At 41.1% G+C, this 24,637-nt stretch overlaps 1 protein-coding gene across 1 annotated transcript in view; it reads right to left on the bottom strand.

Annotated features, from left to right (window-relative positions):
• Positions 1 to 4,370: 4,370 nt before the first annotated feature.
• LOC124620017 (cholinesterase 1-like) overlaps positions 4,371 to 24,637 on the bottom strand; it is a 335,028-nt gene continuing 314,761 nt past the window's right edge. The window contains exons 10-12 of the mRNA XM_047146684.1: positions 23,258 to 23,375; positions 23,009 to 23,129; positions 4,371 to 8,776 (exon numbers count right to left, since the gene is read on the bottom strand). Coding sequence (XP_047002640.1) covers positions 8,539 to 8,776; positions 23,009 to 23,129; positions 23,258 to 23,375 — 477 coding nt within the window. The 3' untranslated portion in view covers positions 4,371 to 8,538. The remainder of the gene's footprint in view (positions 8,777 to 23,008; positions 23,130 to 23,257; positions 23,376 to 24,637) is intronic.

The following is a 24,637-nucleotide window of genomic DNA, read 5'->3' as shown; positions in this document are numbered from 1 at the left end:
AGAGACTGCTATTTATTGTTACTTACACTGCCGCTTTCTTTGATAATGATCAACAAGAACCAAATAATAGACTGCATGATAGATGTGCTGAACGAAAGTTTAGCGAAAAATTTTCTCCGTTTGAAAATTTTTGCAGACGCCTCTTTAGTACATTACACTCTGCACAGAAATTAGTCATCTTAGATTTTAAAATCTAGTCAGTTGCTGTGCTTCATTTCTAACTGTATCACTATTCAGCATAGGAATAATACGAATATAAACATGACATGATATGTATATTTTTCCGCGTTGTCTCACTCTAGTTTCGTAGTTTATTAGGAAGACAGGATTTAAATGAGATAGCAGGAAACACGAAGGAATACATGGCTAAATGTTTATATTCGTATTATTCTTATGGTGAAGAGAATACTGCATGTGATTCACAATTCATAAAAGTTCCTATTAGCAACCATCTCTTGTCACAGGTAGGAAAAAATTCAGAACGTAGAGTTGGCCATATTGACAAACATCCCAGTCGGATCTTCGTAGTACATTGAGAGGCTGCTACATTCGAAGATGAACAATACGGGATTTGTATTTGCTTCGTTGGATAATCTATGAAAATGCAGTGGTCGAAACTCGGTGCAGAGAAAAAAAGTTAGTTGTGGCGGCACCTACCAACATTTTTCAGAACTTCCGCTTTCTTTGCACTCGATTCTAAGCCGCAGGCGGTTTTTTTGGATTACAAAAACCGGAAAAAAGTGCAACTTAGATTCGAATAAATACGGTAACTTGCAGGAGAGTGGGCAGTGCAGTGTCAATAGGAATTTTGTAATTGGGAAAAATACCATTCACCCTATAACCACAGTGCTGATCTGATTGAGTGAAAGTCTGCGTGTTGTAGAATTTTTTGAAGATGTTCTATGGGCAACTAAATGGGAGTTTTGTTTAGAAAGGGGTGTTGAAGCTATTTGAAATCCTGCCAGGTGCATATCCAATGTCTGGGTCTGGAGTAGGTCACAGTGTGATCCCCTCTTCGGGCCCCCCTCAAATGTAACTTCCTTTTAGCTCCACTTACAACAAATTGCAGATGCACAGGATTTTGATAATAATAAAATAAAACTTATAAAATGAACAATGAACGAAAAGACAGATTGCTACTTGCTGTAAAGAAGACACATGAATTGCAGATAGGTGTAATTAAAAGACACTTATATAAAGCTTTCAGCCACAGCATTCATCAGTCAAAGAGAGACCCACACCATCCACACAAACAAACAAGCACATCTTGTGCACACATGACTGCCAACTCCAGCATCTCAAGCTGGAATGCTGCTTGCATCCCACATGATAGTAGCATTGTGGCCCGAGATGCTGGAGTTAGCAGTCATGTGGGTGACCTGTGCATGCTTGCATGTATGAATGGTGTGTTTTAATTGTGCCTGCCTGCAACTTAATTTGTCTTCTTTATGGTAAGTAGCAATCTGTCTTTTCCTGCCAGAGTTTCCATTTCTTAAACTTATAAAATGATTTAATATGGTAATAATATTTTGTTTATATCAGTGGTAAGAGCATCACTTTACCAGCAACTTCCTGGAAATTGCAATTAAAAGAAATGCATCATTTGAAATGCAGTCATCCAAAAATTTGAAAAGACCATGTTTCAAGCAATTGATTTAAGAACTATTATAGCAACACACACTTAAAATTTCATCACTGACGTACCTGATGTGATATAAACATGGAGTGAGCACTCAGAGTTATCGGTAATTCGGTAAACACTACTGTTGTGTACAGATGTCTGCATACTATTGGTATGTGAAAGTATTAATCTGGAGTGGGATACTGGTCTTTTACAGTTGTTTCTGATTATGTTCCAGAAAGTTAGTCCTTCTCTTATTATTATTTTTTTCTCAGTGGATAGTATTTCCCTTTCTGCCATGCCTCACTGAAATGCATGTGGTTCACCAATTCAGAAATAACCGTAAATGCATCTACCGATTGTAACTTCACACTTTAAGCTTAATTATTTACCACAACTCTATGGTGGAAAAAGGTGTCTTTCAAAGACTAATCTTCACTACTATCAACCCTGTGGGATGCAGGTGTGGTTTGAAGAGGGTAGGGGAGGGTGGAGGGGGCATTGCCATAGGGTCATCCACATCTACACTGATACACTGTCATACACAGTACAGCACCTGACAGAGAGTACCCTGTACCACTACTAGCCATTTCCTCCCCTGCTCCACTCACAAATAAAGTGAGCAAAAAGCGACTATCTATATGCCTCTAGAAGCTATTAGATTGGCAACCTGCAGGTAGGTTACTGGAAATTTTCCTCACTGACATCTCCCACAAAATGATGAAAGGCAAGAAGTTTATCAGTTACTACATTTTCGCTGTTCATGCAGTAAAACTTCATAAGGCATAATATTGTCATTTACTAATTCTTGACTACAAACTCTATCCACAACACATTTTGCAGACGGTATCCATATATACCACTGAATGTACCTGCTAAATTACATCATTGTGTGACACACAGTTCAGGATATATAATTCCATAAACATTGAGATGCATGAGAAACTAGCTTTTCTTAAAATGGAGCTGTTATATACATGGGAGTCTAATTCTTTAAAGAACTGGGGTAGATATTACTGGCAATTTTCTGAATTATTATTTCATGGACATTATGCTAAAGCAATTTATTATTCACTAATGTAAACAAATTATTATTATTACTGTACATTAAAGTGTCTTATTCTAACTGAACAATTTATTGTCATCATATTAAAACATTTTATATATTTTATTGCTGTTATTACTAAAATTCCACATATCTGTGGCACATTAAAAGTGGCAGTTGTGAGCAGAGAGGGCAGGGGTTGGCGGCAATACAGAAACAAACTATGACCCCACCCACCAAATATACACCCTCAAACTTAATCCTGGATCCATATGTGTAATTAGTGCACAGTAGAAGTAATGTATGAAACTGGCATACTCCCAATTAAACTGAGCTTGCACATGTAACTAAAGTGATACTGTTTGAGTGAAACCACTAAATCTGTATGTGCAATCATCCATATTGTGGTGTTATAACTTGAGAGATGTCACTTTTGGCTGTGCCACTAAAAGTTGACTTATTTCAACTTCAGATATTACTAGTCAATCTGAGTATAGAAACTAATTTTCCCTGGCCAACAAACACCACTGATGTCATGGCTGCATGATTGACTATTGGCTGGAGGGGGCCAAATATTTTTCCCATTCACAATTCAACTAATATTAAAATTGCTCATAACAAATTTTCTTAATGTTGGAGCCATTATTTTCAAACTGTCCAGAAAGCGTGCCAGTATCTAAGAACATCAACTGTCCATGAGATTCAAGGAATTGGTACCCAAATAGGCTTGGTAACCTAAACCTCAAAGGCTGAGCTGCATTGCTGGTATGGGGCCACAAAAACTGTTAACGCTTCTCTCTAAATTATGTTGGCCTCAGGAACTTTTCCGCCTACCACTGCGAGGTGGTACCTAAGGAACAGGAGCTCAGATCTGATCTCCAGATCTCAGTGCCTTGAAGACAAAGATGTAGGACATTTCTCTTTGAGTAGTTGCTGCAGCATGGAAGTAACTGCCATCTTAAAGTTACTGCCACCTTAGAACACAGTTGTCTATCCATGACCTCGGAAGCCACTATGTTTATGCACCAAGTAGCAGTCGGGTAACATGACAGGTGACTGATAGTTTGTAGCACATACAGTAGCTGCTCTTGTTCAGTCACATTGAGGAGCCATATCGGGCATCAGGGGTGAGGGGCGTCTGTGCTCTCCACTCCCCCTCCCCCTCCCCTTCCCCCTGCCTCCAAATTCTCAGGAAAAGGAAAAAAAAAATAGTGTAGTCAGGTTTTTTTTTCTTCAAGAAAATGATTTAAAAGTTGCTATTACACAGTTTTTAACTTTTTTGTGGCTACTTACAAGTTGCCATTTGTACTCCAAGATATTAAAAATACTCCATACCCCCAAGTCTTGCCCCCCACCCCCAACCATCCCTGTTATGAAATACATCAGCAGCTCGACACCATCCACTGCAAGTAGGTGATGAAGATGAATGCCTATGTCGTCATTGGACAGCAGCTGAGTGACACTCTTGGCATGCTTCATTCTTGTTATCATGACTGACATGATGACAGCCACAATTGCTGTAACACTGCATTATGACTGAGTGATAAAATTCCAGTCACTGCAAGTTGGACAAACGTTTAATTTATTATTGCTGCATTCACAACCAGTACATAGAAATGTAAACATTTTACCTTGTACAATAACATTCTAGCAAACATGACAACAAAATGATGGGATTTATGTTATGGTAACAGAAACATGATATTCTCTTCTGACCTTTTATTTATAAACTTGCTGACTTGTCATTCCTCTTATGGGCCCATTATAATCAATTCATGCAGTGTCCTGTGGAAAAGACATGCTCCTATATAAATTACATTTTAGTTAAATAAGTACAATTGATTGGCATATAACAAAGACTGTTTGTAGTTTCCCAGTCTCTTCTTTTTTAAAAGAGGAGAAAATTAAAGAACTACAGTGACTGAGACCATGTTGTTCACTACTGGGAGAATATCTAATTTCTGATAAAGGCACTTCAATCTGCTCATAAATGGAGTATGCAGACAACTTTCTGTAGGCTAGGTGCACAATAATTTCAATTGGACTTACCATCTTATTGGGAAATGAAAATCTAAACACCATCTGTATTTCTTACTTAGTACTTAAAGACAAAATTAATGAATGGAGATCTGTTTTTATAAATTTGCATAAAACATTATACCCGTAGCTCCTCATTTGGTACAGAATAATTAACAACATTGTTGATAATAGTGTTTAATATTCACATGTTTGTGCATGCCTTCCATTCTTGAACACTATATTTTTTATTTATATTCTTCCTATTTAGTCCTTAGTGCAGCTTTATTTCTATGAAGTATATGGCATTAATTGTTAAAGTAATTGATTGCCTGAGGGGGTAGCGGAAAGTGGAGGAAAAGAAGCCCGGCTCCTGTATATACTGCAATGAGGGGAGAACGAGCCATGCCTGCCTGTGTCGATGTTAGTACCCCTACCTGCCGTTTATGCTTCCATGAAAGAAGTAGTCAGAGAATGAGGTAAAAATTGCTTAATTGTTATTTGTAATCGAAAGTGAAATTGTCTTACATATTAACATGTTTAATAAGATCGTAACTTCAAGAGTTATGTACACTTATCACAAGGGAAGGAAACAGTTTGAGGTACAACTAATTAACAAGCAGACAACAATGGATATCTCACCCAGTACTGCCAGTTACCTAACACTGGCTATAACCAAAAAAGCTGACTATCAGCCAAGCACTTCCAACTTCTGTAAATTTCTACCAGTTCAGAACTAGGAAGCTGATACACCAATTTAAAGTTAACACACTGTAATGGCAGGCAACATATTTCCAGTTGAGGCCGTATTGAAAACTGAGTCACTAGAATTTTTAGCTCAGTTGTGGAAATCAGGTAACTCAATATAAACTGGAGAGAGAAATCACAGGTGTAATCTTCCAGAAAAAAAAAGTTATGGATGTGTCATACTAGTGAGGACCATTTTGGAGTTGTTAGTAGTGTTTGTGTTAACAACTTTCAAATGATTGTTACTCTTAAATTTGATATAAAAAGTCAAGATGTGTAACATATAGATGCAGTAATCAACAGATAACAAGAAGTGATATTTATGTCCACAATGAAGTTCCATATGCTATATAACTGCAAGAAAATTATCTTTGAGAAAAACAAATAATGCTATTATGAAATGTAAAATATTTTTAGAAATCCTCATTTGCACCAAGAATTAAAAACAAAACAAAAACCATATTCATCCTGTACTCAGGGAATACTGGAGACCATCAAAATAATATGACATCATTTGTAATGATCATTTTGTAAAATAGAGCTACTTACATACAATAACCAACAGTTAATTTACAGCTGCTGAAATATGATGATGCAGCTAGTTTATTCAGTTTTGTCGACCATTTGCAACAGAAAATCAGTCAGACTAGCTAATTACATTTGCCAATGTTTGACACAAAGTTGTAATTAGTTATGTATTGCAATGAAAAAAAACATTCTCTCTCTCTCTCTCTCTCTCTCTGATCACATCCTTCTGTCCCTCTCTCTTTCCATCAGCACCTCTCCTCCACTTCCTTTTCCGCCCGCTCACTACCCGTCTACACCTTCCACCTTCCACATGCATCTCCCCTGCCCTCCCTCCTTTTGTTTGTCCATTTCGTCCTCTGCCTCACACTGTCCATCCCCTCCTTTGTCCTCAACCTGTCCCCAGCTCTTATCAACCAAAGCGTGGTTTTAACACCACAGTGCTTTATTAGGCATGTTCCTACTGGTGGTTATGTAGTTATGTGGCTATGTGCCATTGTCTGCCTCTGGCCTTTGAACAGATTGACCCAACCAATTACAGAGGGATCTACAGCTTAATATGGTCTCCAAACGACACTACAATTAGGCATTTTTTGCATTAAAAATATTGCCAAACATGAAGGAACTGATATGTTACGAGTAAAAATTGTAGGAATAACTGAGGATTGAACCTAAGACCTTTGGATCTGTTATTGTATTAACATCAAAGCATTTTTCATTGTTTGCAACTAGTTTGATTTATTATTTAGGTTGATTATTTAGGATTATGTATAAAGTAGGCACTGGAAAATAAGCAATGATTGAGTAGTTTTGTTGCCTAATGACATATACAGATATTTTTTGTAGGCATAGAGAGAGAAATGTTTCCATCAGAAATGACTATCAGGATCCAAAGGAGGTCACATTAAAATGATTTATTGAATCTTCACAAATCATTTGGTGAAAAAATCATATGAAAAAGTTATGAGGTTACTGCTTCCCCCATTTGGTATTGATATGCTGTCTCATGACTCCGATACGTAAAGTGGAAGGTAAACTCTCTTGTACAGAAGTAAGATTTCTGAGGAAGTGATTACAGTAGATTTTCAGCAATATAATGAAAATTACATCTGAAAATGAACATAACAGTTGTGAAACTGATCTTGCAGAGGAGAACTCGCAGATACAAATCAATATTAACAGTGAACTAGAAATTAAACTGGGACATTGTTGGATAGTATCAGTAAAATCAAATTCACTGCCATCAAGCCTTTCTCCAACCAAAAAGTTTAACAACATATAAAGAAGAAACAATATAATACACAAGTGAAATATTTACAAATGTTTTTAAAATTAATTAAAGAAGAATTTGCATAGTGGTACATCCATAAATTTCACTGTAAACTTTCCCAATTTTTGCTTTAGATTCAAAAACTATGAGATACAATAAAAAGATATTTAAAGACTTGGCAGATTGCTGCTGATCTTAAAAAGAAGCTCTGTGCTTTCATTAAAACTGAAGGAGCTCCACTAGAGAAATGTGTTTAATGGATGGGAATGTAAGGTGTTCTGTAGTGTTTTAAGATGTGTGGGTATAAGCAGAGGGATCAGGTGGACAGAGATGTGAATAGGTGTTGGAGTGGATGGTGGGGAGACAGAAAGGGAGTAGGAGTTGGTGTGTGGACAGTGCCATAGTGTGAGCAGGAAGAGATAGGGAAGATGGAGAGCAAAGGGGAAAGGAGAAGCCACACCTGGGAGGAAGAGGAGGGGAAGGAGATGAGTGTATGCTGCAGGAGGGAAAGAGTTTTAGTTAGTAGGATGGATAATTACTGGAGTGAGTTTCATTGTCTGGGAAGAGATTATGACTTGAAATCCTGTCAACAATGAGGTAATTAGAGGTGGAATGCAAGCTCTGACTAAGGATATCAGCACTGCCCTGTCAAAGGAACCATCCTGGCATTCGCTTTAAGTGCTTTAGGGAAGTCACGGAAAATCTAAATCTGGATGTTAGATGAGGAAACAAACTGCCGTTCTCCCGCATACAAGTCTAGTGTTTTATCGCTGCGCTATCTCACTCTGTCATTCTTTAGGAGAGGTAGTCGACTGAAATTTTTGGTACGGGAGTGGCAGCATATTGGGATTGGAAATTATAGGCTATGCAATACAGTTGTTAGAGTCAAGTTTGCAGATAGTAGTGTCAGTGTTCAATGCGAGGAAAGTGGGAATTCAGTGAGATGGTAAATGGACTCATGGGGAAGGTAAAGGGATGAGGAAAGTGAGGTAGAGTCTGTCGTGTTTAATTATTTGGATGGAGTGACAGAGCTTTGGTAGAGTGGACATCTGTGCAACATTGGCATAGGTAGGATATAGGTTTTGTAGGTGTGGAAGGATGCAATCCCACATCGACGTCGTGCGTAACGGCATCTCCTCGTGGAGTAGTCTCTCCAGTTTAGTACTGAGCTCCCTGGCGTTAACTACAGCTCACGACGCCACTGCTGACTGAGCCTTCACGACACTCGCTGCTGTGGATCTCCGTCTCCAGACGCTGCGAGACTTGCATACGGTGGCGGGCAGCAGAGCCGCCCCATTGGCTGCGTTGCGTCGGTCACCGCGAGAGGAGCTGCCGCAGCGCCCCGCACAGCAGGAGCACGGCGACGGTGGCGCCGGCGCGGCGGCTGCCGGACCTGCCGATGCCCTCGGCGCGCGTCACGTTGAACTCGCGCGCCTCGAAGTCGCGCTGCACGCGGAACGGCCAGTCGACGCGCAGGTAGGGACCGCCCCGGGGTTCGTACGGCGGCCACTGCGGCACGCCGTCCACCCGGCTCGTGTTCGGCGTCGGGTCCCTGCACAGCGGGGATGGGCCAAATTGTCACTTTCCGCTATGTGAATGCTACCTTCCGGTCACTGATTCCTAGTTGCGATTTGTCACAGTTTAAAATCGCAGTTCACGAATTCTGAAGTTGTATCCCTCCGTACCCTACCAACGTTGAAATCCGATTTATCTGATTCTGACCACTGTGAATGGTTTTCTTGGAAGCCTGCAACTGTGAAAGCCATGGGTTTGTTTATAAATAACTTTCTGCTACCAGTCACGATTTTGTTTTATTTATGTTTTACACGACGCGTTTCGGGAAATGGTTCTCATTGAAATAAACAGTTCACATAATATGCAAAAAACTGGTGATTTCTCAAACTGGGGAACAATCAAGAGTGGGGTGCCGCAAGGTTCGGTCTTGGGTCCTCTGCTGTTCTTAATATGTATTAATGACTTGCCATTCTATATTCACGAAGATGCAAAGCTGGTACTTTTTGCCGATGATACAAGCATAGCTACCACACCCAACAGACAAGAATTAACTGGTGAAATTGCAAACGATGTTTTTCAGAAAATCATTAAGTGGTTCTCTGCAAATGGGCTCTCATTAAACTTTGACAAAACACAGTATATACAGTTCCACACAGTAAATGGAATGACCCCATTAATAAATGTAGTCTTCGATCAGAAATCGGTAGCTAAGGTAGAATATTCAAAATTTCTAGGTGTATGCATTGATGAGGGGTTGAACTGAAAAAAACACACTGAGGTTCTGCTGAAACGTGTTTGAGTTCAGCTACTTATGCTATTAGGGTCATTGCAAATTTTGGCGATATACATCTGAGTAAATTAGCTTACCATGCCTATTTTCATTTTCTGCTTTCGTATGGCATTATATTCTGGGGTAACTCATCATTGAGTAAAAGAGTGTTCATTGCACAAAAGCGTGTAATCAGAATAATTGCTGGAGCTCATCCAATATCATCCTGCAGACACTTATTTAAAGAGCTAGAAATCTTCACTGTAGCCTCACAATATATATATTCACTTACGAAATTTGGTATTAACAATTCGAACGAATTCAAAAGTAATAGCAGTGCACATGGCTACAACACTAGGAGAAAGGATGATCTTCACTACTGAAGGTTAAATCTAACTTTGGCTCAGAAGGGGGTAAATTATGCTGCCACAAAAGTCTTTGGCCACTTACCTAATAGCATCAAAAGTCTGACAGATAGCCATATAGCATTTAAAAGGAAATTAAAAGAATTTCTTAATGGCAACTCCTTCTACTCATTAGATGAATTTTTTGATATAGTAAGTGGGTAATTTCCCAACCCCCACAAAAAAATTATTGAGTGTCATGTAATATTTTGTCTAATGTAATATCTTGTATAGACACCTTTTATTAACCTGACACGTTCCACATCATTACGAAGTGTCGCATTCATGATCTATGGAACAAGTACTAATCTAATCTAATCTAATCTAACCTAATCTATTTTCAGGTGTGTATTACTCTGTACTATACCATTTTTTTTGTAATGTTTTCGATGTTTGACGTTCTGCTTTGCTTTGTTGACTTTATTGCAATACATAAAAACCGCTCAATTTTTAGTTTAACTACATATAACCATCGATACCTAACGAAAAATTGCGCATTTGTTTATATATTGCAGTAAAAGCAACAAAACAAAGCAGAACCCCACACATCGAAAAAATTGCGAAAACAAAGAAATACACATTTGAAAATGGGAGTCATATCCCGAAACGCATCGTGTAAAACATAAATAAAAGAAAATCGTGACTATTACCAGAAAGTTATTTATAAACAAGCCCATGCGATTTATCACCGTAGATGTTACTGTGTGGTTAGTCACAACTCGCAATTAACACGTGCCTTTGCTTGTATACACGGTACGAGAGGTACTGTGTCTGCGCGGGTCATGTACGTTTCACACTACTTTTTTGCAGAAACTGACGTAATCGTGACCTAGTGGCGCTGTGAACGAGACCAGGCACGAGACTATTTGTCGATCGCTATAGCGCCGAGCTGATGTTTACGGACGTGAGAATCTCACAGCTGTAACGAGAACTCTTTGTAGGAATGTGTTGGTGATAGCGCGACGTGCGAGTATACTATGTGATTAAAAATATCCAGACACCCCAAAAGGATACGTTTATCATATTAGGTGCATTGTACTGCCACCTACTGCCAGGTACTTCATATCAGCGACCTCAGTAGTCATTAGACATCGTGAGAGAGCAGAATGGGGCGCTGCGCGGAACTCACAGACTTCTAACGTGGTCAAGTGATTGGGTGTCACTTGTGTCATACGCGTGTACGCGAGATTTCCACACTCCCAAACATCCCTAGATTCACTGTTTCCGATGTGATAGTGAAGTGGAAACGTGAAGGGACACGTACAGCACAAAAGCGTACAGGCCGACCTCGTCCGTTAACTGACAGAGACCGCCGACAGTTGAAAAGGGTCTAATGTGTAATAGGCAGACATCTATCCAAACCATCACACAGGAATTCCAAAACTACATCAGGATCCACTGCAAGTACTATGACAGTAAGGCGGGACGTGAGAAAACTTGGATTTCATGGTCGAGCTGCTGCTCATCAACCCACATCACGCCGGTAAATGCCAAATGGCGCCTCGCTTGGTGTAAGGAGCGTAAACATTGGACGATTGAGCAGTGGAGAAACGTTGTGTGGAGTGACGAATCACGGTAAACAATGTGGCGATCCGATGGCAGCGTGTGGGTATTGCGAATGCCCGGTGAACGTCATCTGCCAGCGTGTGTACTGCCAACAGTAAAATTCGGAGGCAGTGGTGTTATTGTGTGGTCGTGTTTTTCATGGAGAGGGCTTGCATCCCTTGTTGTCTTGCGTGGCACTATCACAACACAGACCTACATTGATGTTTTAAGCACCTTCTTGCTTCCCACTGTTGAAGAGCAATTCGGGGATGGCGATTGCATCTTTCTACACGATCGAGCAACAGTTCATAATGCACGGTCTGTGGCGGAGTGGTTACACGACAATAACATCCCTGTAATTGACTGACCCGCACACAGTACTGACCTGAATCCTACATAACACGTTTTGGGATGATTTGGAATGCCGACTTTGTGCCAGGCCTCAACGACTGACATCGATACCTCTCCTCAGTGCAGGACTCCGTGAAGAATGGGCTGCAATTCCCCAAGAAACCTTTCAGTATCTGATTGAACGTATGCCTGCGAGAGTGGAAGCTATCATCAAGGCTAAGGGTGGGCCAACACGATATTGAATTCCAGCACTACCGATGGAGGGCGCCACGAACTTGAAAGTCATTTTCAGCCAGGTGTCCGGATATTTTTGATCACATAGTGTATTTGTGACAAGGACGAGTATGAATGTTATTGTTCGTCGTTTCGTTTTCAGCAATCTAAGCTGTCCTCTTAGGCCCCTCCCTGACCACACAGTCGGAAATCGACACGTATTCGGAAATAAACAGCGAAGTATCTTTGGTTCAAATGGTTCAAATGGCTCTGAGCACTATGGGACTTAACTTCTGGGGTCATCAGTCCCCTAGAACTTAGAACTACTTAAACCTAACTAACCTAAAGACATTACACACATCCATGCCCGAGGCAGGATTCGAACCTGCGACCGTAGCGGTCTGGCGGTTCCAGACTGTAGCGCCTAGAACCGCTCGGCCACTGCGGCCGGCAAGTATCTTTGACGAGGAAGAAAATGATTTTTTTCTGTTCGTTTCACATGCAGCGATGTAAGGCTGTCCTCTTATCTTCCTGCCTAAACAAACTCTCAGTCGGAAATCAGCAGATAAATACTTATTTCATCTTTCGTTCTCTAATCCGACGGAAATGTTAAATCACAACACACTTGTATTACATTCGTAACAAACTCCCAGGCTTTGTTAGCAAAGCTAAGATGAAAAAATGTTAGCATGTAGCGGGATGCGAACCCATACCCTTTCACTGCGGAAACCATGACGATACCCATTACAATGAGGCTACATCATACGACTTTTATCTCAAGTCTTCATTATCGTAATTTTTCTTCAGGCGTTGTATCGTTGTTGCGTTGTGAACTGACATTTAATGATACGAGTGACTTGTCTGTGATACATTTTCATTGCGCCATTGCTTCAAACAGCATACTGGGGCACACACAGTACTAACAAGGGAACCTCCCCATCGCACCCCCCTCAGATTTAGTTATAAGTTGGCATAGTGGATAGGCCTTGAAAAACGGAACACAGATCAATCGAGAAAACAGGAAGAAGTTGTGTGGAACTATGAAAAAAATTAGCAAAATATACAAACTGAGTAGTCCATGTGGAAGATAGGCAACATGAAGGACAGTGTGAGCTAAGGAGCGCCGTGGTCCCGTGGTTAGCGTGAGCGGCTGCGGAACGATAGGTCCTTGGTTCACGTCCTCCTCGAGTGAAAAGTTTACTTTTTTTGTCTTTGCAAAGTTATGATCTGTCCGTTCGTTCATTGATGTCTCTATTCACTGTAATAAATTTAGTGTCTGTGTTTTGCGACCTCACCGCAAAACCGAGCGATTAGTAGACGAAAGGACGTGCCTCTCCAATGGGAACTGAAAAAATTTGATCGCAAGGTCATAGGTCAACTGATTCCTCCACAGGAAAACACGTCTGATATATTCTATACGACACTGGTGACGGCATGTGCGTCACATGACAGGAATATGTTGTACACTTGGCGAATGGGTAAAAAGATTCTTCTACCTTGCCCGATTTAGGTTTTCTTGTGGATGTGATAATCACTCCCAAAAAAGTGATGAAAACATAACGGACGGACAGATAATAATTGAACTTTTCACTCGAGGGAAGACTTGAACCAAGGACCTCTCATTCCGCAGCCGCTCACGCTAACCACGGGACCACGACGCTCTGATGTGTTGGTAAATGTGCCAACACCTTGTAGATAGAGTAGGCCGAAATGCACGCTATCTAACGCAGACGGGCGTGAATTCTGGAACAGGATAAGTAGTGAATTCTCATAAGAAAAGTATGCAGCTCCTCGAATACTTATCTTTTATTCTTTGATGTGAATACAGCGTTCATGATGAGACATTTCATACGATCACTATCAAACTATGTAAGGCTAATGGCGCCTTGCTAGGTCGTAGCCATGGACTTAGCTGAAGGCTATTCTGTCTCTCGGCAAATGAGAGAAAGGCTTCGTCAGTGTAGTCGCTAGCAAAGTCGTCGTACAACTGGGGCGAGTGCTATTCCCGTATCTCGAGACCTGCCTTGTGGTGGCGCTCGGTCTGCGATCACACAGTGGCGACACGCGGGTCCGACATGTACTAAATGGACCGCGGCCGATTTAAGCTACCACCTAGCAAGTGTGGTGTCTGGCGGTGACACCACACGCTCCTTATCTCATATTCTCCTTGATGTTGCCTATCATGCGCATGGACTACTCAGTTTGTATATTTTGCTTATTTTTTTCATAGTTCCACACAACTTGTTCCTGTTTTCTCGATTGATCTGTGTTCAGTTTTTCAAGGTCTATCCACTGTGCCAACTTATAACTAAATCTGAGGGGGGTGCGATGGGGAGGTTCCCTTGTAAGTAGATGAATAGCCGGAATGCACGCAGTTAACACAGGGGTCGTTCACACGCGCTCGAAAAGTTGAAAGTCCTCTAGTCATGTAATAACTGCAAAATACAAGGCCCAAGCTTTGGACTCGTACAAACAGTAATGTGAAGTCTACCCGACCTGGGCTGCGCTCCTTCCAAAGAGATAATTTGGCTTTATCGAAAGCATCGTCGTGTTCGCGGTAGCCATTACAGCAGACGAATTAAAGCAGAAGCTTTTTATATTTTCAGCTGATTCGTTCACTGCAAATTTGGAAACTATTGTTGTCCTTTCTTTTTTTTGAAAGTTTGAAGCTGCCCACTTCGTACTCGTTACTTACATTGCGGTATGTAGTGCGAAAAGTACTTACGAATCTCATCAGATGCTAAATAAATATACTGGTTGCGTAAAGTATGTTGTAATTTGTGCTAAAAATTACAACTGTTGCTGTATTTTCTTTCTTTAAAGGTGTGAACTTGTCAACTACATACTAGTTATTTACATAATGGTATTTATCACATAAAAATCTTGAGAGGGAGCTACCTCACTGAGAAGTAAATGTGCTGGTTGTGTGAAGTATGCTCTAATTTGTGCGAAAAATTACAGTTCACTGCCACCAAGGTAATTCTTGCTTTGCTCTCGAAAGTAACTGGAACAACGAGAAAAAATACCAGCGGGAATACGCCTTTACCACTACCAGAATATATTTCGTCTGCATATTTGCTTAATTTGAAGACATTCTTGTTCGGGAAAAAAATCTGCTAAAATAACTAGCTTGTAAATTTTCTTTTATACTTTATATGCGGCTGACTAAGTCACATTTTAATTTTTTCTCCCATGTGTCAGTCCTTTTTATGTTTTTTGTTCTGACAATGAATGGTAGCTTGTTTTTTCCAGATAATCAACTCGTTTTGAATATTCAGAATCGTTAATTATTGACGATGACGAGTCCCAGATGCTCTCAGAAACGTGAAAGTGAATAATAAAATTTTCCCCGGTGGCAAGACAAGAACCAATATTTCTATAAATACAGTTCCATCTCTTCATTCCCTATACAAGATGCCGACCATTAAACCACAGTAACAGAAGAAAACTTGACACTTTGACCTGTGCCGTACACCTCATGAGAAATGTATACACAGATAACTCATTATCTAAAACTTAACATCAATATCTTTTCGAGAGATCCTCAATGTGCTAGAGTATTGGGACAGCATTTATTTATAGGACATAAATTATAATGTGGCTATAATACGAAACAAATTAAATATGAGACTGACGAAATCCAGTATGGCTTCAGCTGGGTGCTTCAGCCAAAGTTTATCTTTGAAAGGAGACACAATAACTCTCGTACCATATATGTAGATAAAGATACGTGTTAATAACAGCGACTGGCAATATATTTGCCAAATGGTATTTCTGGCCAGGTGAACTGTATCAATGCAACGGAAAGTGATATATTCTCGCCAGCAAAGCGCGCAAATTGTCAACAGTGTGTCATTGAAGTCGTTATGCAACTTGAAAGAGGCGATAAGTAAATGTGAAATACTCCTAAATTTTCTGCTAAGTGGTTGTATTAAAGACTTCGTTATGTGTTTTAAGGTTGATGATATGCATGTGGAAAGAGTGGGAAGTACAGTTTAAAGTTGACATTGGGAGTAATTTGAGTGTAGTGCTTGAATATACATACAGAAGTTTACAGTTACCTGTGTACTGTAGTGCTATAAAAAATGCATAAGTTATGCAGTGGATAAATCGTCGTTTATGTAGATTTATTTGTATAACACACATGAAAGTACTGGTCTGAGCCTTGTACAGTACCTAAAATATATTTTCTGAATTTACATTGCAGTTTTAGTTTTTATGATGAAAAGTGCATTGCGTGTGCTTAAATATGGCAATGTTTCTGATGTTGCTCGTATTAATTAAGGGCGAAACGGTCAATAAAACTTACTGGGAGAGACTTGTGTCTGCGTTTGGCCATATGATTACATTTTCATTTATAGAATGTCCCTTGTGTCTGTATTCTGAATTACATTACACACTGACAGGTTAAAGCGTGAACAAAATTCTCTACACATCTGAAATGAAGTCTCGTAACTACTTCGTATTCTTCACTATCAGATTGTCATAGACCGACGTAATTGCCAATTTCTTTTCAGTGTCCTATAAAAATTCATATCAGTTTGCATTATAAAACACAAAGGATAAATGTCATTCTTGGAAAGCGTGTTCATATAACATTTTCAAAGTCAGTCTGATTATATACGGTACATTTGATCAGAGATTCCTGTACCAGTTACGTTACAATCATCGATATCGGCGATTTATGAATGAGGAAAGAAGAACAAAAAAATGTTTTCGGAAAACAGATGCCATAATCTTTTTGCACGAAAGGAAGGCTTATCAATCATGTAAATTTTATCTACAACGATATAGACAACAACCGTAGATGTCCCGGCACACAAATCGTATCAAAGGGAAACGTGAAAGTGCTATGAATCTTCAGTACTTGACACCTCTACAGGAAACACGTAGAGCGTTCCGTATGTACAACTGCGTGTTGTACGGCGCAGTTCCCAGGCAACAGCTGCAAATATGTATCAATACAAAGCGCTGTCACTATGCAGAGGATTCTTCAGTACTTTTTGAGGAATGTACTATTAATCAGAGAAATGGAAACAACTTCACCAACATGTAGACAGTACCTCAGCAGGAACATTGTTCTGAAACACTGCCAATGATTTGAGGATGAGCCGATAAACAAAATTTGCAATCTTACAGTAAGGTGCGACACCATTCGGTATTGGACCCACAAATCAACAGCATTAGCATTATCAATGCTAAGCACGTTTCAAAATCACACACAAAGAATGTGACTGCTACCCAATTTTGAACAACAGTAAGAAAACACCAACTAGGGATGGGAAAAAATGGACCGTTTAAAACAGATGCCATTATTTTAGTTCTGAGCAACCAATACTTTTCGATTTTGTTTGGTCTCGGTTGTAATTGTCTTTTTTAATATTTTACTAATAACTGGGTAAAAAACAGGCATATCAATTTGCGACAGCAGTGCAAAATTTTTTTGTTTCCGAATGATTTTTTTTTTACAAGTGATTAATCGGTATTTGTAAAATTTCCGTTTCTAGAAAATGGGAAAAGCGATCAGCACTACTTTAATAGATACGACGACAGTTAGAAACTAGCAACAAACAGATGGCATAAGAATCAGGGCAGCATTGCTGAAATAATAATGTTCGGTACACGTGTACGCACAAGACTTGTTCCCGCCTGGTTTAGATGGTTATCTCCCCGTCGTCACTGGACGGTGGCTGTGTTGCAGAACGACACCATCCCTAGTTTCGAAGTATTTTAAGAAGTGTAGTAGCAGTGGAGTAAAAATGTTCAAATGTGTGTGAAATCTTATGGGACTTAACTGCTAAGGTCATCAGTCCCTAAGCTTACGCACTACTTAACCTAAATTATCCTAAGGACAAACACACACACCCATGCCCGAGGGAGGACTCGAACCTCTGCCGGGACCAGCCGCACAGTCCCTGACTGCAGCGCCTAAGACCGCTCGGCTAATCCTGCGCGGCAGCAGTGGAGTACAATGCTTCATTTGCTGTAAATGAGTAGAAAAGGGAGGGGCACAACAAACCTGCGACGTCTTATAAGGAGAAAGCATCCACAATGTTCCTTGGAAGGGAAGGGAATTTTATTGATGTATCATAAACTTGGGATAGTAGCCGAACCCTTAAGTTGAAGGTGAAAAACTTACACCATTCAAAAGTGGCGATGGAGGACGCTTCCTTCATCTTCACCACCTTTACTGGAGACAGTGAGACCGATTTCTGCCACAACCTCAACCCCATAATGACCGAAGCCTCCCACTCCTTTACTTTCATTAGAATTTTCCAGTCTTTGTTTGCGGTCTACGTTTATTGGTGGAAATAACGGTAATAAAAAACCGAAAATCGGCTATTTCAGAAACGGGTAATTTTGAGCGGTTTTAACAGTCAGGTTAATCTGGAAACAAAAAAAGCGATGCAGCTGAAAACCTATTGTTTCAGCTATAACCACCATCCCTAGTATCAACCCAGTACTGGACTTCCACATTTATATAGATTACTCTAATAATCCAGTATTTAACAACACCAGTTTAGAAACCCATCTGCAATGACGGTCAAGTGCTGTGTGTATACCGATGGGTCCATATACACCGAAGCGCCAAAGAAACTAGTATAAGGATGCGTATTCAAACACAGAGATATGTAAACAGGCAGAATACGGTGCTGCGGTCGGTAACGCCTATGTAAGACAACAAGTGTCTCGTGCAGTTGTTAGATCGGTTACTGTTGCCACAATGGTAGGTTATCAAGATTTGAGTGAGTCTGAAAGTGGTGTTATAGTCGACGCACCAGCGACGGGACACAGCATCTACGAGGTAGCGATGAAGTGGGGATTTTTCCGTATGACCAGTTCATAAGTGTACCATGAATATCAGGAATTCGGTAAAAAAATCAAATTTCTGACATCGCTGCACCCGGAAAAGGATCCAGCAAGAACGAGAGAAACGACGACAGAACAGAATCGTTCAACGTGACATAAGTGCAACCCTTCCGCAAATTGCTGCAGATTTCAGTGCTGGGCCATCAACAAGTGTCAGCGTGTGAACTACTCAACCAAACATTTCCGATGTGGACTTTCGTAGCCGAAGACTGGGTCGTCAACACCGACATCGGATTGTTGATGACTGCAAACATGTTGCCTGGTCGGACGAGTCTCGTTTCAAATTGAATCGAGCGGATGGGCGTGTACGCGTGTGGAGACAATCTCATGAATCCATGGACCCTGCATGTCAGCAGGGGACTGTTTAAGCTGGTGGAGGCTCTGTAATGATGTGTGGCGCGTGCAGTTGGAGTGATAGGGGACCCTTGATACGTCAACATACGACTCTGATAGGTGACACGTGCATAAGCATCCTGTCTGATCAACTGCATCCATTCATGTCCATTATGCAATTCGACGGACTTGGCCGATTTCAGCAGGACAATATGATAGCCCATACGTCCATAAACGCTACAGAGTGGCTCCAGGAACACTCTTGTGAGTTTAAACACTTCCGCTGGACACCAGACTCCCCAGATATGAACATTATTGAGCGCATCTGGGATGCCTTGCAACCTGCTGTTCAGAAGAGATCTCCACCCCGTCGTACTCTTACGGATTTATGGACAGCCGTGCAGGATTCATGGTGTCAGTTCCCTCCAGCACTACTTCAGACATTAGTAGAGTCCATGCCACGTCATGTTGCGGCACTTCTGACTGATCGCGGGGGCCCTTCACCATATTAGGCAGCTGTACCAGTTTCTTTGGCTCTTCAAAGCATAATGACCGCGTTGGCTGTGGTTATGTAGGCTACAAAAATAAAAGGAGCCGAGTGTTCCGTGTACCGAAAGAAATGTCTGTTTACACAGAGGAATTCTTAGCCATTGAAAGAGCATTAAAATGCTTTAAGATATGTTATATGATGATCCAAATTGACCATTACGTAATGATAACGGACTCTCTCCGGCTTGGAAAAATTAACATCAATTGTAAAGGCAAAGCAATCTGCTATTTGCCATATCAGATACCTGCTCCTGTATCAGAATTACGAAGAAACACTACAGAAGTATAATTTGTATGCCTGATAGGAGAGGGAGTCTTAGCGTAAGTAAAAGTAGGTCGGGTCGTGACTCGTGATTGGATAGCTCCGTCGATGGTTGGCTGCAAAGGGCAAAGGTGTCAAGTTTTAGTCCTGATTAGGTACACAGTTTTAATCTGTCAAGAAATTGCATTAGTTATATGCGCCAAAGGTCTTAGTGGGATTGTGGGGAGAGACAAGGAAGCTCAACTGCTAAAGAAGACAAGAAGGAATGAAATACAAGACATGTGACCTCTAGCTGGAGATCTTACTGCTGCAGACAGCTACATAGCAGAAGCAAATGGAGCAAGGAGTGGAAGATTGGAGATCTGTATAAGAGCGCCTGTTACAGGCCCTGTACGTGGAATGCACTATGGTCTGCCACAAAGTGGAATACGGAACGTAACTTCACTGGCTAATGGAACAATAGGCTGTTCACAATGAGTATCAGTAGACCGAACGATATCCGCTATCGACAACATCTCCACAGAACTCATGTCATACCATCACCATGCTGATCCAGGAAATCAGTCACATATTACTTAAGCCGACCTAAACACGAAACAGAGTGGCTACATACGAAGCTGTTTACAAGAAACAAGAACATCTCCTAGAATGTATTGGTACTCTCGATAACAGTGAATTTATAAACTTCGTAGAATTCTCGTTGTAAGTAGGCGTTAAAATCTATCTGAACAGTTCGTCTGTGTGTGTGTGTGGGGGGGGGGGGGGGGGGGGGGAGCGTGCCTGCATGTTTATTTCGCTTATTGAGAAACTGGTTTGTTAACTTCAGATACGGAACCATTTGATCTCTTAGCTTACTTATGGACTATAGGAGCTCGTTGAAAGGAAGTCCTGTAATTTTGAACAGGCTCTGTTGGTGTACCCAGAATAAAATAGAAGATTATGTAAATTTACTCCAAAGGATTTTATAAGTGTGATTTATTACACTTATTATTACAACGTCATATAGAACAATCGAGTTGATCATTGAACATGTGTTAGATTAGAGGGAAAACAAACAGTTGAAGGAATAGGCAAAGATGCGAATATCTCAGCTCGAGAGGGCAAGGTGTGTGATATATGACAGCCAAAAATCGCTTGATTTTAAGACCTTTATTCCAATTACTAATTTCGACAGAATCGTGCTTTCATCCTCAGATTGGCATTATACTGTATAAAACGAAAGTAGGTAATGGGTAATCTGCGCAAGATACAACTGCTCCCTCGCCTTGGTTATTTTGTTTGACTAGGGTTGGATGGCTCACTGAATTGTATGTTTAGGATATAAATAAAAAGATCGTCGTCTACAGTGGGCGAGCTCATCGGCTGTTGTGGTGTAATTAGAGCCTTGTAGTACGTAATGACAGTCTAAGAGAATTACGAATGTTTGTTACCATTACGTTTCTCCATACATGTAATTTACATTGGTGAAATGCGCCATATCTTTGTATATGAATCAGGCGTAAAGATTTACCTTTTTGATTCCAATAGTACATAATATGCTTTCTAAATTATGTAAAAATTTTCAGGAGAGTAATTTAAAAATATTTCGATATACTGTCAGTCAATACAATGGTGTCACCTGACTTCTACATGGCAAATTACATGGGCTCTGCAGCACCTCAGTTTCGTTCACGTGAGGTCGTCGACATGGCTTATAGATTTAACCCTATTGGTGCTATGGACGTTGTACTTTTACCTTTTATTCATTTCACATCCCATATGGGAGCATTCTGTTTTCTAAACGACAAACCTTATGGAGGTTTTAATGTATTTACACTTTGTTCTCAAACTGTCGACGGCACATTTATGTGAACATATATGCAAATCCTTGAGCACCATGCACTGCGCCTTGCTTATCGCATCCGTCTCCCGTCCCCCACGCGGATCCTTTATGACCTGATTCCCTTCCCCCACCTCCTCCTGTTCCTTGAATGAATACAGATCGTATACGTCTCCCGCAAACTGGATTCCCCCCATCCTTTGGTTTCCCCCATCCTCTCCCTCTACAGCCCGTTGCCGCACCTGTATCACAGTGTCCCATTTAGTCTCCATCTCCACACGTTCCATACCCTCACCCAAGGTGGCTTACCCCAACTCCCCCTCCAGGATGATGTCTTTGTGCCTTCAATCTACCCCTCCTACCAGCTGTAATCCCTCCTTCTTCCCCCCCTCCTCAGGGCTCCCTCTCTCCCTCCCTCTCCCCGTTCTCTTCTTCCTCATTTTCCCCTGCTGACCACCTCCTTTATCCTTTTCACCCCCCCCCCCCCCCACCCCAGGCTTTTGGCTCTTTCTTTCTCCTCTACACTGCCCCCCTCTTCCCCCCTCCTGGTTTCCCCTACTGTCTCCCCCCTCCCTTTTCTTCCCCCCCCCCCCTCTTACCTTTCACCTGGTGGTAGGTCCCCTTCGGTGCAGTGATTTTTAACATTTACGTTGTGGTGTCAGTGTTTCTCAAGTGCCGTGTACAGTGCTACGTTCCACCAGCACCGACAGCGTCGCCAGAATCAGTCATTTTTGTTCCCACTGTGGTGTTTCTTTGTTTTCGTGTCGGCTCACAGTCTATGTTGTTTTTAAATCTACCATTTATACTCATATATTTTTGTTCTTGTTTATTCACCAATTTATACCATTCTATGTTATGTGTTCTTTCCTCATTTGACTATGTTTGTCTGTAACTCTCTTGGCTGACGAGTGGCGTAATGTGCCATTGCCAGCCTGCCCCATTTTGGGGAGTGAAATAACAATAAAGAAAAAAAATTGGAGGTTTTTGTAACATTTGGATCATCCCAAAAGATGGTTGTTTCTTGTGAAGATCGCCTGTTTTCATTTTATGCAATGTAATGCTAATCTGAAGATGAGAGCAGGTTTCTGTTGAAACTAGTAATTCGATTAAAGGTCTTAAAATCAAGCAAGGTTGGTTTTCATAAAAAAACTTACCCATAGATGATGAAGTTTGCGTGCAGATGAACGAGCCTCCTCGAAACCTTTTCATCTTCTTCAGACAGCCTGAAGTCCGACCTGGGTGAAAGGTACAGCACATCCATACCATGTTCGACAGCTGAAACACAGAGTTTATCCAGAACTGTGTTAAGCATGATCAGTGTGTGGAACATGAGTTTGAGGTATCATGTGAAACTCTGAAACTACGAGGAAAATGTGTGATCTACTTGTGAACAAAACCCTTACCTTGATTGGGGAAACGGCCCACATGATTTAGCGTGTACACATACGTCCTTCCACCGTGGTTTGTGTTGCAGTTGGCTGACTTTATCATGGGACCTTTAAATTTAGCCGCACCGATGAACTGAAACACAGAAAGTGATGAATATGTCTGTGTTGATTGTGTCGGTAGGCACAAACGTAATTAAGCTACAAGATCACGAACTACAAAACATTCTAGGCACATTCTATGTGGAGCACAGTCAGATCTTTAAGCCAGTTATCTTAAGGGTTTATATGGGTTCAGATATATGCTGGAGTGGTTCCAGCAGGCAGTATCAGAGCTAACAATCACCCACTCCTTTGTTGACCTATGTTAGTGCGCCATCTGCAATGAAGGATATTTTGTTCTGCGAAATATTCTCAGGAGTGCTTTTGACCAAGTTTAAAGCACGTCATGTCCTGCATGAAGGCTAGTCCAAAGGTAAGGTCCGATGGATTGCGAAATGGAAACCACTGCCAAAATCCGATGAAGCTCTGCACACGTGTGTTGGACACTGTTTCTGGTATGCCAGTCGATCGTGTCACTTTGCTCGTTTCAGTTCCGAGCGCAAACGTCCACGTAAAAATATCTTGAAAGTAGTGCCTCCCGCCAAGTGTGAGTGCCTGTGAGAGATTTCGCCTGATTTCATGCAGCCCATATAACACAACTGTCAGGCGTTTCCTTCTTCGTGACAGTTCTTGGCTGCACCCTGCAGGGGCAATGAAGAGGCTCCTGCCGCGTTTTCGATGGGAAATGTTTGATCACCCACCATACAGCCCAGACTTGGTCCCCTCTGATTTTCATTTCTGCTCACATGAAACGTCGCCTATGAAGACAACATTTTGGCACAGACAAGTTGCAGATCAATGTAGTATATTGGCAAAAAGCACAGGCGGATGCCTTCTATGACGAGGGTACTGGAAAGTTGGTACAATGTTACGACAGATACCTCAATCGGAGCGGCGACTGTGTAGAGAAGTAGCTGGAAGGTATAGCGAACTGCTGCAAATAGAACATTTTGATTTTCTCTACGGTTTCCATTTCACGACCAATCGGACCGTACTTTCCGAAAAGCCCTCGTATGTCAAGTAAGATGAAAGCATTGCAAAGATTCACGTAAAACAATGAGAGATTAAAGACTGATGCAGATTAGCTTCAAATGAAAACAGGGGGAGACTGAAGGACAAAATTTAACAGTAAATCACACATCTGTAAATCTAATTCCTCTGTCGGCAAAGGGTTTTTGAAATTACTCCAGAAAATTCAGGTTCTTTGTCCAACAGCTTAGAGAACTGAAAAGTTCTGAGTCGAGTTCCTTCACCAAAGAGGACGCAGTAAATATTCCAGAATTCGAGTCAAGAACA

The sequence above is a fragment of the Schistocerca americana genome, chromosome 6 (assembly GCF_021461395.2).
Source record: "Schistocerca americana isolate TAMUIC-IGC-003095 chromosome 6, iqSchAmer2.1, whole genome shotgun sequence".
Classification (NCBI taxonomy): Eukaryota; Metazoa; Arthropoda; class Insecta; order Orthoptera; family Acrididae; genus Schistocerca; species Schistocerca americana.
This window is presented reverse-complemented; position numbering and strand designations above follow the sequence as displayed.